This window comes from Mus musculus, chromosome 7 (genome assembly GCF_000001635.26).
Source record: "Mus musculus strain C57BL/6J chromosome 7, GRCm38.p6 C57BL/6J".
In the NCBI taxonomy this organism is placed as follows: Eukaryota; Metazoa; Chordata; class Mammalia; order Rodentia; family Muridae; genus Mus; species Mus musculus.
Window position 1 is genome coordinate 80,078,760 of NC_000073.6, and position 14,687 is coordinate 80,093,446.

A 14,687-nucleotide genomic window follows, 5' to 3' on the forward strand; every position below is an offset into this window, starting at 1 on the left:
TGAAGCTGGCCGAGGCGAGGGTGAGCAGAAGTGAGTTTAGCCACCTGCACAGTTCCAGATGGATCCGGACGCTCCCGGCAGGACTCCCATGTGACCCCTTCCACCAGAGCCCTGCTCTGAGCTTAACAGTTTAATCTTCCGTGTCTGTTGCAAGGAGGCCGGATTCCTGTCTGGGGTATTTTTAGCTTCCTCAGGAAGAGGAAGCTCCTGTGCTGGGGGGAGGGCAGCGTCAGGCCTGGACTGATTTCCTGAGGAAGGGCTGTCCGCTGGCCATGTGCCGGACGCTGGCCCTAGGAGTGAGGCAGGCCAGAGCCACCCCACGAGTGTCCTTCCTCTTTCTGGAGTGTGTCAGGAACTGAGCCAAGGCAGGGCGTGGGGACGTGAATATCTGAAGCCCAGGAGGAGGCACCCACAGCACAGGCATGCTGTTGGTGTGCTGTAGTCCTGGGGAAGCTGGCACGGGCACGGGAGTGGGCAGAGGCCAGGAAGCTGGTGGCAGAGCACCCAAGCAATGCTGGGGAAGGGCACCTTGTTCAAGGCTGGGGCTTGCACTGCTTGGGAAGCCAGGGGAAAGGCGGACACTTTTGCTGATTTGACAACTGGTCAGGGTCCATTGATTATCTGAAACTGTTAGATAAGAGAACCCAGCCATGAGCCTGGGATCCAGGTTTTTTGTTTGTTTGTTTTAAATTTATTTTATGTATATGGGTACACTGTAGCTATACAGATGGTTGTGAGCCTTCATGTGGTTGTTGGGAATTGAATTTAGGACCTCTGCTTAAGTGTACTGTAGCTGTCTTCAGAAGAGGGCATCAGATCTCATTACAAATGGTTGTGAGCCACCATGTGGTTGCTGGGATTTGAACTCAGGACCTTCGGAAGAGCAGTCAGCGCTCTTACTGGCTGAACCATCTCACCAGCCCCTGGGATCCAGACTCACGTCGGACAGTGGTCTCACAAGCCACAGCTCCAGTGTCATCCAAAGCTATCTTTTTATCAGTATATTTGGATATATATGCATATGGCATTTAGTTAATTAGGAAAAACAGTGTCTTGTATGATAGACCGTTTAGCATCAGGGCTGACCGGTGGCAGCCCATGTTTGAAGCCAGTCTCAGAGCCTAATTTATTTTTGCATGTTCTATTGTTTTTACTCTCTCTATATATTTTTAAATCCCCATTCATGCAGCCACACTATCACTGATGGTAATGATTGTTTAACACCTCACGGTGCATTCCCAGGGTCTGTGCAAAATTAATTACTCTGGCAGCACCGCCAGTGGGACTCTTGGCATGTTAGAAATGTGGCACGTTATATTTTGAGTAGGTGGGTTTTTTTTAATCAGTTCTTAAAATAATGGAGTAATTAATTTTGAAAACAGAAGGGCTGGGGCTCAGTGGAAGAGTGCTTGCTTAGCTCAAAGCCCTGGGTCCAATCCCCAGCTCTGCAAAAGAGAAAAATAAAAGGCTGTTCAACTTCATTCATAAATCACCCGGCATGGAGGCACATATCTGACTGTAAATGCAGCGTTCAGGAGGCTAAGGCTGTAGGATAGCAAATTCCAGGCTAGCCTCAGCTACATTCTGAGATCCTGTTTTGTTTTGTTTTTTGAAAAAAGAGTGGAGTCATATTTGCGCATTTTGAAACAGATTTCTGAGGGCACAGTGAAGACCCTGTAAGACCCAGTTTAAGAACCACTGGGCGTAGATTAGGGAGATAGCTCTGTCGGACAGTGCTTGCTGTACAGACCTGAGGACGGGACGGGCAGATAAACCTCAACCCCAGAGCTGGAAGGCAGAGTCAGTCAGGAGGATCCAGGTACAATTAGAGACCCTATCTTTAAAAAAGCCCGACATTGACCTTCACGCAGGCCTGCACATGGGCATTTGTGCACTTACCGAACCCCTGGGCAGATGGATGTGGTGGCCCATGTTTGTAATTCTAGCATGGGGGCTTAGGCAAGAGGATAATGAGTTCTAGACCGCCTACAACTACGTAGTGAGACCCTGTCTCAAAGAAAAAGACTCACAGATGAAATCCACCCTCCTTCCTGTTTTACAGATAGAAAGACTTAGGCAAGCAGGAGGTGGGTCTCACCCAGAGCCTCTCAGAGAGATGGAGAAGATGGCTAGATACATAGAGGTGGTCATTGCTCCTCATATTACAAGCATATCCTGTTCTCAAGGCCAAGGCCATACACACCCCAAATTATCTAGACCCTTGTCTGATGAGTCTGGTGCCCCCTAGGCATGGGATTAGCAGTATTAACGGTCCCTTTTCTCTTACAGAAATGCCCTCGTAGCCAGACGCCACGGGATGGAGGGCTTCATGGACTCAGGGACACAGACCGACGCTGTGGTGGTGCTGTCCTTGGCTCAGGCGGCTGTGCTGGGCCTGGTCTCAGAAAATGAGCTCTTCGGAGCCACCATAAGTGCTGAGGCCTTCTATCCAGACCTAGGGCCAGAATTGACTGGGACAGCCATGGGGGAGCCAGGACCGCCAGGGCCGGACATCTATCAGCTGGCCTGTAATGGACGAGCCCTGGAAGAGCCCCCGGAAGAGGAGGTGCTGGAGGTAGAGGCGGCCTTTGAGAAGCACACGCGGAGGAAGACACGGCCCCCTGTGAGGCTGGTACCCAAGGTCAAGTTTGAGAAGGCAGAAGAGGAAGAGGAACAGGAGGTGTATGAGGTGTCTGTGCCTGGTGATGACAAAGACCCGGGCCCTGCAGAGGCCCCAGCCGAGGTGGCCAGCAGCGGCTGCGAGGCCCTGGTGCAGAGCAGTGCCGTCAAGATGATCGACCTCAGCGCCTTCAGCCGCAAGCCCCGGACACTCCGGCACTTGCCGAGAACTCCAAGGCCAGAGCTGGACATGGCCCCATTCGATCCTCCTTTCCCAGATCCAGCCCGGGATGGCTTCCCCGAGCCCAGCATGGCACTACCTGGACCAGAGACTTTGCCCACTGAATGTAGTTTTGAGCCGCCCCACCTGGCCCCATTGAGCAATCCTGAGCCTCCCAACATGACATCGACGACAGAACTCGTCAAACCAGAGCAGGGCTTCGTGTGGCAGGAGTCCAGCGAGTTCGAGGCTGACACGGCGGGTTCCACAGTGGAGCGCCACAAGAAGGCACAGCTGGACCGGCTGGACATCAATGTGCAGATCGATGACTCCTACCTAGTGGAGGCGGGTGACCGCCAGAAACGCTGGCAGTGTCGCATGTGCGAGAAGTCCTACACATCTAAGTATAACCTCGTGACGCACATCCTGGGCCACAACGGCATCAAGCCACACTCGTGTCCCCACTGCAGCAAGCTCTTCAAGCAGCCTAGCCACCTGCAGACGCACCTGCTGACACACCAGGGCACGAGGCCCCACAAGTGCCAGGTGTGCCACAAGGCCTTCACTCAGACCAGCCACCTCAAACGCCACATGCTGCTGCACTCGGAGGTGAAGCCCTACAGCTGTCACTTCTGTGGCCGCGGCTTCGCCTACCCTAGCGAGCTCAAGGCCCATGAGGTGAAGCACGAGAGTGGCCGCTGCCATGTCTGTGTCGAATGCGGCCTAGACTTCTCCACCCTGACCCAGCTCAAGCGCCACCTGGCCTCCCACCAGGGCCCCACCCTCTACCAGTGCCTTGAGTGTGACAAGTCCTTCCACTACCGCAGCCAGCTACAAAACCACATGCTCAAGCATCAGAATGTGCGGCCCTTCGTGTGCACTGAGTGTGGCATGGAGTTCAGCCAGATCCATCACCTCAAGCAGCACTCTCTCACCCACAAGGTAAGGCTGCCAGCCTCCGCCATGGCACTTTCTTTCCAATGCCCTCCAAAGCCCTGATGGGATCCTTTAGGTGTGGTACACAGGTAGTTTTTGTTTGTTTGTTTGTTTGTTTGTTTTAAGATTTATTTTTATTTTATGTGTGTGAGTATGCACTGCAGTGTGTGCCTGGTCCCCTTGGAGGCCAGAAGAGGGCCCCAGATCCCCTGGAAATGGAGTCACAGATGGTTATAGCCTGCCACGTGAGTGCTTATGTTCTTTAGAGTGTTTTTGAGGCCTGGGGAGAGATGGTTTCCAGTGTAAAGTGCTTGTGTAAACATGAGGACCTGCGTTCAGGTTCCCAGCACACCTCACCTGTAAAAGATGGGTGTGTGGGCGAGCAGACCCCCACCCCCATGGGGAGAGGACACAGGTGGCTCCTGTTGGTTCACTAGCCAGATGACAAAGACAAAGTTCAGGAAGGTTTGGAGAATAAGGAGGAGAAACAATTGAGAAAGACAGCCCCTGGTCTCCGGACAATTGCACCCTCACACACATGTACACAAGCATACACCAGAGAGAGGTGTATCATATATGATTATGAGAGGGATAGATGGGGCTGGGGAAAGCTGGCAAGATGATTTCGCAGGTAAAGGCACTTGCTGCCAGGCCTGAGAAACTTGAGTGTGTTCTTTGGGACCCATGTGGTGAGGGAGAGCCAACTCCCATTAGTTGCCACTTGAGACAGATAGACAGACAGACACACACACAGAAAACACACACACAATATACAACCATAAAAGACGGGGCCATGTATGCATGAGGGCCTGAGGTCAGTCACCCATACCTGTGTAAGCAGCTAGGCATGCTGGCATGCATTTATAATCCCACTGCAGGGGAAGGAGGCAGGTCCTGGGAGGGTTCCAGCCTCATCAGTGAGCCACAGGCTCCCATGGAACAGCCCATGAGGAACAACACCTGAGGCTGACCTGGCCTCCACACATACATGTGCACATATGTGCACTTGCACACACATGGTCACACATGCACACAAAGAGGAAAGCGGGCTGGAGAGATGGCTCAGCGGTTGAGAGCACTTTGCTGTTCTTGTAGTGGCCCCAGGTCTGGTTCTCTGCTTCCACATACAGCACCTCACAGCTTCCGAGAACTCCAGTTCCAGGGGGATCCAATACCCTCTCACGATCTCTGCTTGCACCAGCACACACATGATGTACAGACATCCTCACAGCTAACACATGCACATAAAATGAATATGTATATCTTAAAAGTATACCGGATGAAAAACGTTTACCTGACAAAAGTACTTTGTGAAGACACTTGGGCAGCCGCGTTCTCATACACCAGGTAGCTAGACCCAACCTTCATCCAACTTCCTCTTCCTCCTGGTGCCAGGTCACGAGTTCTCTTCCCCTCACCTTTCAGCCATCACCACCTCCCTCCCCGAAGAGGCCCTTCTACCCAGGAAGGTGGAATGGAGCCTCTTAGACCTAACCATCCATCCTAGCAGTTGGCTGACCCACAGATTCCTTCAAATTTAACCTTTCAAGGCTGTGAGTGGTGACCTATGAGACACCTATAGTGTCACAGTAGACACTACAGTGAGCCTACCAGGCCAGGATCCCAAACTTCTCCAGCCTAGACTTCTCCAGAACTTTTCTGCTAGCGCAGGGACCATTGGCAAGGCTGACCTGTCAGTTGTCTTGGCTGCTAAATGTATAATGTTAAGAAAGATTAAGATGAGCCAGGCGTGGTGGCGCACGCCTTTGATCCCAGCACTTGAGAGGCAGAGGCAGGCGGATTTCTGAGTTTGAGGCCAACCTGGTCTACAGAGTGAGTTCCAGGACAGCCAGGGCTATATAGAGAAACCCTGTCTCGAAAAACCAAAAAAAAAAGATGCTGTACCTGGGCTCATCAGTAAAACTGTGTAATTGATTATTAGTGTCTGCAAAGCTAGGAGTGAGGGATGATCAGTAGCTGTGTGTTCAAGATCTCTACCATACTAAAGTGCCAAGAGACCCTAAAGGTACCTGTGTACCCCGTGCACATCTGTGCTTACAGCTCTTGAATGGCGCCCCCTGGTGGTTATGTGGCCCACTCTGTCACAAGGATAAAGAGGATGTATAACAAGAAAGAGCGCCTGGCTGCTAAGAGAAGATACGGGGCCTGTTAAAGTATCATAAATACCCTGGGTTCAGTCACCAGTACACACGCACAAAAACACATAATGCAGGCATGTTATATATTAAGTAGTTGAGACAGCAGCTGTGACCACAGATGTGCATCTGTCCCAGTGAGGTGCTCTTCAGCAGAACAGTGAGCGACCAGCTGTGACCCCGCCTTCCCTCCCAGCATCACCTGTGCCCACAGCAACCCTATTCCTGTGCTGAGTGAGTGCCGAGCCATAAACAGTCAGGCAGCAGTCCCGACCAGACAGTTTACTGTGATAAGAATCAGCTGGGAGATCTATTCTGCCTCCATCTCCTGAGTGCAGGATTAAAGGTGTGTGCCACCACCGCCCAAACTGCAACTCAGAACTTTATGCATACTTGAGTGTTAGTTATTTTTCCTCGGGTGCACAAAGGTTTTTATTCTTTTGCTGAGTGTTGGAGATTGAACCCAGGACTTGACCTTTGGTAGATAAGCGCTCTATTGCTGAGACTCCTGGCTTTCCCTCTCCCCTCTCTGTGTCCAGATCTGTCTGCTTGTGCCCCTATACCCAGCTTTTATATTTTATTATTACATGTAAAATTGTTTGTGTGTGTGTGTGTGTCACACACATGGAAGCCAGAATGGGTATCAGAGCTCCTGGTACTGGAAGTTACAGATGGTGTGAGCCACCATGTGGTTGCTGGGAATTGAACTCAGGACCTCTGGAAGAGCAGTCAGTCAGTGCTATTAACCACTGAGCCATCTCCCTCCAGCCCACTCTGGCTTTTATTGGTACATTGTGCTGGCCTTGAATCAGATCTGCTTGCACACCAGCCTGGTAGGCAGTTTGTCGCCTCATCCTGGAAGGTAGCTTGGAACAGCAGACCTGCCAGAGAGAGGTGCTTGCCACCAAACCCGAGAACCTGAAGGAGAGAGCCTGAAAAAAGTTCTGAACGTTGCTCTCTGATGGTCACCTGTGCTATGGCAGACACACCATACACATGCAAAAAAATCGAGGTTGTTTGTTTGTTTGTTTTTGGAGACAGGGTTTCTCTGTGTAGCCCTGACTGTCCTGGAACTCACTTTGTAGACCAGGCTGGCCTCGAACTCAGAAATCCGCCTGCCCTCTGCCTCCCGAATGCTGGGATTAAAGGCGTGCGCCACCACGCCCGGCAAAGAATTGAGTTTTTTGTTTATTAAAAATGAATTTCCCAGAGCTGCACCTGTTAGCACCCCAACCCCGAGTGGTCTCTCTGCTCCCACAGGGTGTGAAGGAGTTCAAGTGTGAGGTCTGTGGCCGGGAGTTCACGCTGCAGGCCAACATGAAGCGCCACATGCTGATCCACACCAGCGTCCGGCCCTACCAGTGCCACATCTGCTTCAAGACCTTCGTGCAGAAGCAAACCCTCAAGACCCACATGATTGTGCACTCGCCTGTGAAGCCGTTCAAGTGCAAGGTATGGGACATTCCCGTGGCCCGCCTGGCCGCTAAGGGGGTGGAGCGAAGGGCCGGTGAGGGGCGGAGCCTTGGAACTGCTGAAGTGGTACTTCTTGGGGACTCGGAGAGGGGTGAACGCTGTGAGCTGCAGGTTCCACCGCAGGCCCCCAGCGAGCAGATGTTTTTATCTCATTCTGTGGTCTCAGAGGACCAGAGGACCAGAGGACGGGACAGCGTGCCGTGTGCGGTGGGGGCAGACTGGCCGGGGTGTCAGGTTCCTCATAGCCCTCTGGTACCCTCCCTGTTCCAGGTGTGCGGGAAGTCCTTCAACCGCATGTACAACCTGCTGGGTCATATGCACCTGCACGCAGGCAGCAAGCCATTCAAGTGCCCGTACTGCTCCAGCAAGTTCAACCTCAAGGGAAACCTGAGCCGGCACATGAAGGTCAAGCACGGCGTCATGGACATCAGCCTGGACAGCCAAGGTGGGTGGGCTGTGCGCAGTGGACAGAGCAGGATTGACAGCAGCATGGCGCACTCAGGAGTCTCCTCTCCAATTAGGGGTGTAGGGGGGCTGGCCAAGGCTGAGACGTCAATGAGGTGGGCTCAGGTCTGGAGAGAGGGGGAACCTGGAGAGCCATTGTGGCAGTAACGGGTGGGGGGTATTTATGTCTTCTTCCAAGGACCTACGTGGGCTCACTAAAACAATAATAAAACAATAACTTCTACACGTTGAGTGCTGTGTAACTCATGTGACCCTCCCAGGGAGCCTGGGATTATTCCTATAGTGGAAACCACGGGGCAGAGAGATGAGGCAACTTGATCATAACACATGAGAGCCATCTCTCTCGTCATTATGATGAGGTGCCGTGATAACTGCAAGTAAGTGAGTGGGAAAGTGACAAGGTGGGGGACACAAGGTCACACCTCCGGAGTGCACATGGAGATTCTCAGACACTCAATCAGTCATGGTACCCGCTGGAGAGAATACAGCTACATAGTCAGAGAGGGACAGGTAGTTCTGTCAGCGAGTTTTATGAGAGAAACCTAAAATAAATGATAAATGTAGGAAAAATAATTAAAACAGAACCCAAGATCTAGGAGATCTGGGTACTTCGGCAGTACACACAATTCTAGCCTTTTCCTACCGAGGCAGGAAGACCGTACTTCAAGGCCAGCATGGCTATAGAGTGAGAGAGATCTCCAGAGAGGCAGGTGCAGCTCCACATACCTGGAATGCAAGCCCTTGGGATACAGAGGCAGGATGACAAGTTTGAGGTCAAGCCAGACTGAATAAGACCCTGTCTCTAAAAAAAAGAAAAAAACCTGGAGGATGCAACATCTGGATGACTGTTATGAGACGTCCCCACGTCTGTCTGGTCGCAGCAGAGCTGACCATTCTATTGTGGGGCGGTAGCTTTCAATTGTACGGACAGGAGGCAGCTGAAGGTGCACCTGAGGTTCCTCCCTAAGCTAAGCCTTCAGTGTGTTGGCAGCAGCTAGGTGGGTTGACTAAGCCACTACAGACTGCTAGGGACTTGGATTTGGAGCATCTGGCCAGTAAATGGCCTAGAATTTCTGGCAGAGGTGACATTGTGGCTTGTTCTAGGTAGCCTTTCAATAGTCTTACTATGGCTATGTTGGTAGGTAAGCAAGAACCCTATAGCCTACATCTGGATGTTCTCTGTAGCCCCTTGATACACATTGTCTGGAGTGGACGTGTGGAGTAGGCTTAGCTTTGCCCCAGACCTGCTGCTGAGTGAGAATCCTCATTACCAAAGGCTCTCTGTTCCTTGCCTGATGTATCTCCCTAGAATCTCCTCAGAACTGACATAAACTGCTGGGCTTCCAGCAGTTTCTAGGAGTGGGATGAGGGGATTGCATATCCAACAGGCTCCCCTTTGGATAGCTTTGATATAGGATGACATCTCAAATTGGCTGCCCATGGGAGCCCCTTGAAAATTCTCCCTTAACATTTATATGTATGGGTTTTTTGCTTTCATGTATGTCTGTTTGCCACAGGCTTGCCTAGTGGAGTGGGGGGGGGGGGGCGGCTGTCAGATCCGCTGGGGCTGGGGTTACAGACACAGACACCACGTGGGTGCTGGCAATCATTCCGGGGTCTGTGGGAGAATGCCTGTGCATTAAACACTGAGCCATCTCTGCAGCTCAGTGAAGAATGTTGTTAATACTGATGGCTGGGTCTGAATCCCGGAGGTGCCGGGCTGGGGGTTGGGTTTTGAAGCCCTTTGGACTCTTCGCTAAACATCTGTTGGGGAGCGTCACTACAGTGGACTTGCCTTGCAGCTAGTCGCCAGCAGACACCAAGCCAGCCTAGTCCTTTTGCAAACAAGTGAAGTCATCAAGCCTGGTTCTCTGGGTAAGGGAGCAATCTCTTTCCTCGTTTCCAGGGATGCTTAGCACTGCTGCTAGAGCAGCTGGATGCTCGTATGCCTCTTCTAGTTCAACACAGTCTGCAATTCTATGCGGAGTTCAAGGCCAGCCTGAGGTACTTGCCTGAAGCAATGGGCGTAATGGAGACAAAGTGGGCACACCAAATTTGACCTGTAATAAATAAGCAGCGGTGGTATATGATGGGATGGCAGTAAGAACAGACGGAGAACCACCTAGGCTTGGTTCAGATTCAACAGTTTGGAAGTATTGGAGATAACTCAGTGGGTAGCGCTAGCTTAGCATGCACAAGGTTTGACCCCAGCACCCTATAAATTGGGTGTGGTGGTGCATTTTGGAGGTGTAGACAAGAGTACCAAAAGTTCAAGGTCATCTTTAACTATATAATGAGTTTGAGGATAGCCTGAGCTACATAAAAATCTAGTCAAAAGAGAGAGAAAGCCATGCATGGTGGAGCACATCTTTAATCCCAGCACTGGGGAGGCACAAGCGGGCCAGCCTGGTCTAGTAAGTTCCAGGACAGCCAGGGCTACAACAGAAACCCTGTATCCAAAAAAATAAAATAAAATGAAATGAAATAAAATAAAATAAAATAAAATAAAATAAAATGCGGAGAGAGGGATTGAAAGCCTGGGCCATCTTTAAAGTCAGGTGAATATTATCAGAGTTAGGCTACCTCTGTGAGACCCCCACATGACTGGCATTTTCGTTTGCACTCACGGTATAACAGTAGCCACCAGGACATTGCTTCCTGGCACATCCAGGAAAGGGACCTGTCCTCCTTCTTTAAAATCAATAACGTGCCAGCAAGCATTTTCTTCTGACCCAGTGGTCAGATTTAGGTTCCTAAGCCACTCATTGGCAGAGGAGGGTGATTTTGACCCCCAGGGAATAGATAGATATATGCATAGATATAGATAACTGGGAAGATACTCCTGGCATCAGATGGGAAGAGTGCAGGACCCTGTGATGTCCTGCAGTGGCCTACCACAAAGGATTGTGGCCCCAGATGTTAGTGATGCCAAGGTTGAGACGCCCACCTTGGACCTATCAGGGTGAGCCCTGGGCTAGGTCTGTTTCCCCCAACTACCAAAGTTCTTCAGTGGGCAGGGGCAAAACCCACTCCGTTGGCCAGCCTCAGTCCCTACCAGCCAACCCCCACCCCCACCCCACCCCCCGGGCTACTTGTTCATACCAGTCCATGTCTCTTCAGGGGGCACTCTGCTATGTCACAACAGCAAACTTTATAGTAAGATTCCAATTTGACAGAATTACAAGGTACCTCTCAGACCTCCTCCTGTCTCCAGAGATGCTTTGACAAACCTACCTTGCTTGGCTGAGTTTGTCCTTGGAGAGCCCAGGACCAGGGTAGGGCTGGTTTGGTGCAGTAATGTAGAAAAACTACTCCTGCCGGTGCTCCTGAAGTAGAGCTTTGCAAGTTCACAGGAGCACTTGTGGGATGGCTGGGAGGTTGATCAGCCTTTCGGTGTACACGATGAGGTTGCAGGCAAACATTGGATGAGGTGAGGTCTGGGGAGCACTTGGCATGCAGTGGGTACTACATGAGTCCCATAGCAAAGGGGGAACCAGTGATAGGCATTGCAGGTGACCCAGGAGGGCTTAGTGACCTAGCAGGGACAAGGCCCTTCCTTGTACACCTAGCAGTAGGGTTTGTAACTGCCTGGATACGAAGACGGAGGAAACAGAGGCTGGACTTTAAGGTCCACCCCCGTTCCCCCCTTCTTGCAGGATGCTGGGGATGCCCAGTGGTTAGGCCTAACTGTGCCTCTCTCTTATAGACCCCATGATGGAGCTGGCAGGCCCTGACCCCTCTGAACTTGACAACCATCAGGAGATGGAGGACTTCGAGGAAAACGCCTACACCTACAGCAGTGTGGACAGCAGCGCGGAGGCCAGCACCCTCACTGAGCAGGCCATGAAAGAGATGGCCTACTACAATGTGCTATAGCAGGCCGCTGAGTGGGCGGGGAGGGCGCAGGGTGAGACCCACATACTGAGGGCTGCCCCTCTGCAGCCCAGAACCAAGCTACTGCCCACTGCCTGGCCCTCCTCCCCCCCAACCCTCAAATCATTTGCACCACTAGGGATCTTTAGACCAAATGGAGACTCTACTACTGTCCTTGCAGGGAGCTGGCCACAGGCCTAGGCATCCCGGTGAGGGAAAGGTAACCAGGAGGTCCGCATCTGGTTCTCCTTGGCCTGCTGCTGTGCGTGGGCAGGGGGAATGCCAGTGAGGCCTCTTACAGGCACAGACTTAGAGGTCTTCCCCAAGCCACCTCAGGCGCGGAGGCGCTCTCCAGGAAGAGAATGCTTGAGCCAGGCCTTGTCTCTCTTCTGCACCGACTCTGGCCTTTAAGGACATCTGAACCCCTGCACTGGCCGACACTGCCCACCCCCACCCTGGTCAGACCCAAGAACCTCTTCCCTCCCCCTATCACTCAAGAGCCAGGCAGGGCACTCTGCCTTCTACCTCCTGGGCCTCCCCTTGCTCCATGCAGGCATGCATGCGGCCCTAGCCCTGGCCCTGCCTGTCGGAGAGCTGAGGGGAGTCCAGCCTCCAGAGCACCCTCCCAGCTGGCCTGCAGAGCTCCCCTGCCCCAGCCTCGTTTGAAAGAATGTCCCTAATGTGCATTTCAACACAGTTCATCCAGGTCTGTTCCAAGCTAAGGTACCAACCACAGGGTCCTCACCAAACAAACCCAGGACATGCCCTGCATCTGGCAAGCATTAACAAAGATAGATGGCGGCTCCTTGAGCCAGCGGGGAGGGAGGGTCGGGGTGACATCTCTGGGACCAAGAGTGGCTGTCCTCAGGGGAAGCCAAGGAAGACCACCCGTGGGAAGAGGGGAACTAGAATGGTTTTGGTTTTGGTTTTTTATGAGCAAGCAGGTGTCGTGGGGAGTGGGTGAGCTGTGGCTCAGCCGGCTCCGGAGGAAGAGCAACATGTTTAACTGAAGACCAGAGAGAGGGAGGGGAAAATTCTGTTTGCAGCAAGAAGGGTATTGTGAAAGAAATTTATGTTTTCCTTTCCAACTCTCCTGTCTATCATCTTTGATGGAGAGGGGTTTTTTTTGGTTTCTGTTTCTATTGGTTTGTTTTGGGTTTTTTTTTTTTTTTTTGGTTTTTGGTTCGTCCAAGCCTCAGCTTTCTTGTGTGCTGTGTGTACTTCCTGCCTCCCTTTCCGAAAGCAGCCATGCCTGAGGGGCCCTGGCCCAGGTGTATCACTAGCTGGGAGCCTCAGAAGGCTAAGGCAGGAGGGAAGTGGGGGAGGCAGAGAACCTACCCGGCCCTCTCCAGTCAGCTGGCCCTCTTCACCTGTCCCCTCCCCTCCCCCCTGTCCTCCATCCATAAGCTCGCAAGCACCCAAACCCCTGCCCACAAATCCCAAGGCCCCCAAGGGGAGGAGCAGGCGGGACTAACCCCAAAAAGGCATAGATGAAGCCACCAGCTTTGGCTGAAAAACCAAGAGGGGGAGACCAGCTGAGGCAGAGGGTGTTGATTCGCAGTGTGACAGCCCCCAAGCCAGGCCTCAGGGTGACTGTTCAGGACTGGGGATGAGGGGGACACAGTGGCCCAGGTGTGGTTTCCCATGGCTCCCGGCCTCCCAGGTGCCCATCATGATGACCCTCAGGTGGCAGTGATTAGCTATCACTGTACAAGACATTTATTTCTCCTGCTGAGCAGAAGGCATCACCCCTGCAAACTACCTCTTCCCACAATGACTTTCTCCCTGGTACCAAAAAGCACCCTGTACCTCCTCCTTCTTCTCTTCCTCCTCCTCCTCTCCTGCCAACGCAGTGGCCTTGGTCTTGGAACAGAAGGGAGAAGTCTGGCCTGGGTGGGGTCTCCCACTGTCCCCCAGCCTGCCATTGGCACAACCCCCTTGGGGATGCCATACTGAAAAAGCCCCTGCCCTCGCCTTGTGCCGGGCAAAGCGGAGAGGAAGGCACAGCACAGTACACAGTTGGAGCTGGAGGTGGTCCTGGCACAGCTCCAGCCTCACCCCTCCCAGGCTTCTGAAAAGGGTGACTCAGAAGCCCTGGCCGAATTCCACTCTAACTTATTTTGACATGTATACAAACCAACTGTTTAGAGATTCCTCTTGTGCAGAGCCCTACTGTGTTTTTATGTTCCTGTTTAAAAAGAGAAGTTTACTTAGCAATAATTATAAATAAATGAATATTCTTTAGCGAGGTGACTGTACGTGCTTCTTGGTGCTCTTGGAGGCCCTTCCCCCCAAGGAGGTCCCAACAAGGCTCCCTAGTCACATGCCAGACAGCATCCCCCTCTGGAACTACAAGACAATCTCAGCCACCTGACCTGCCAGAGAGTTGGGGGGTGGGTGGAGGAGAACATGCTCCGAGTCCCAAGGGCAGGTTTTAGGTCTCTGTAGCCCGGATCTACCTGTGAAGGCCTGGGACAACAGATGAGTTCTCCCACACACAGCTTCTTTTTCCCGGTTGTTTTGAGACTTTTTACAGCAGGCTCACACTGTCTACCTGTGTCTGGCCTAGAACGCAACCATCTTCCTGTCTCAGCTTCCTGAAGCAAGACTACACGTATGTGTGTACACCTGGCCTTTTCAGATTTCCGGCCTCCCCAGTGCTGGGATTTCGGGCATGCACTGCCATCCCTGACTTGTTTCCAAATATTCCCACTCTTGGATCTGCAACATAAAACCTGTGGCTAGAGGCAAGCGATAGATAGTTGGTTAAGAGCACTTGCTGCTCTTCCAGAGGACCCAGGTTCAATTCCTACCACCCACATGGCAGCTCAGCAACTGTCTCTAACTCTAGTTCTAGGGTCTCCAATGCCCTCTTCTGACTTCAGTGGACCCTGTATGTACATGGCACACAGATATACAAACAGGCAAGATACCCCATAAAAATA

General features: G+C 52.2%; 1 protein-coding gene across 8 annotated transcripts in view; it reads left to right on the top strand.

The window, feature by feature from the left end:
• Positions 1-13,992, top strand: part of Zfp710 (zinc finger protein 710) — a 67,938-nt gene extending 53,946 nt beyond the window's left edge. For 4 of the 8 annotated variants that reach the window (NM_001145999.1, NM_175433.5, XM_006540742.4 and 1 more), the window contains exons 2-5: positions 2,290-3,781; positions 7,192-7,383; positions 7,675-7,849; positions 11,576-13,992. In NM_001145999.1, coding sequence (NP_001139471.1) covers positions 2,318-3,781; positions 7,192-7,383; positions 7,675-7,849; positions 11,576-11,745 — 2,001 coding nt within the window. In that variant the 5' untranslated portion in view covers positions 2,290-2,317 and the 3' untranslated portion in view covers positions 11,746-13,992. Of the gene's footprint in view, positions 1-2,289; positions 3,782-7,191; positions 7,384-7,674; positions 7,850-9,775; positions 9,874-11,575 lie in introns of all 8 variants that reach the window. The other 4 variants (NM_001146000.1, XM_030242314.1, XM_030242315.1 and 1 more) reach the window with 2 other exon arrangements.
• Positions 13,993-14,687: the final 695 nt, after the last annotated feature.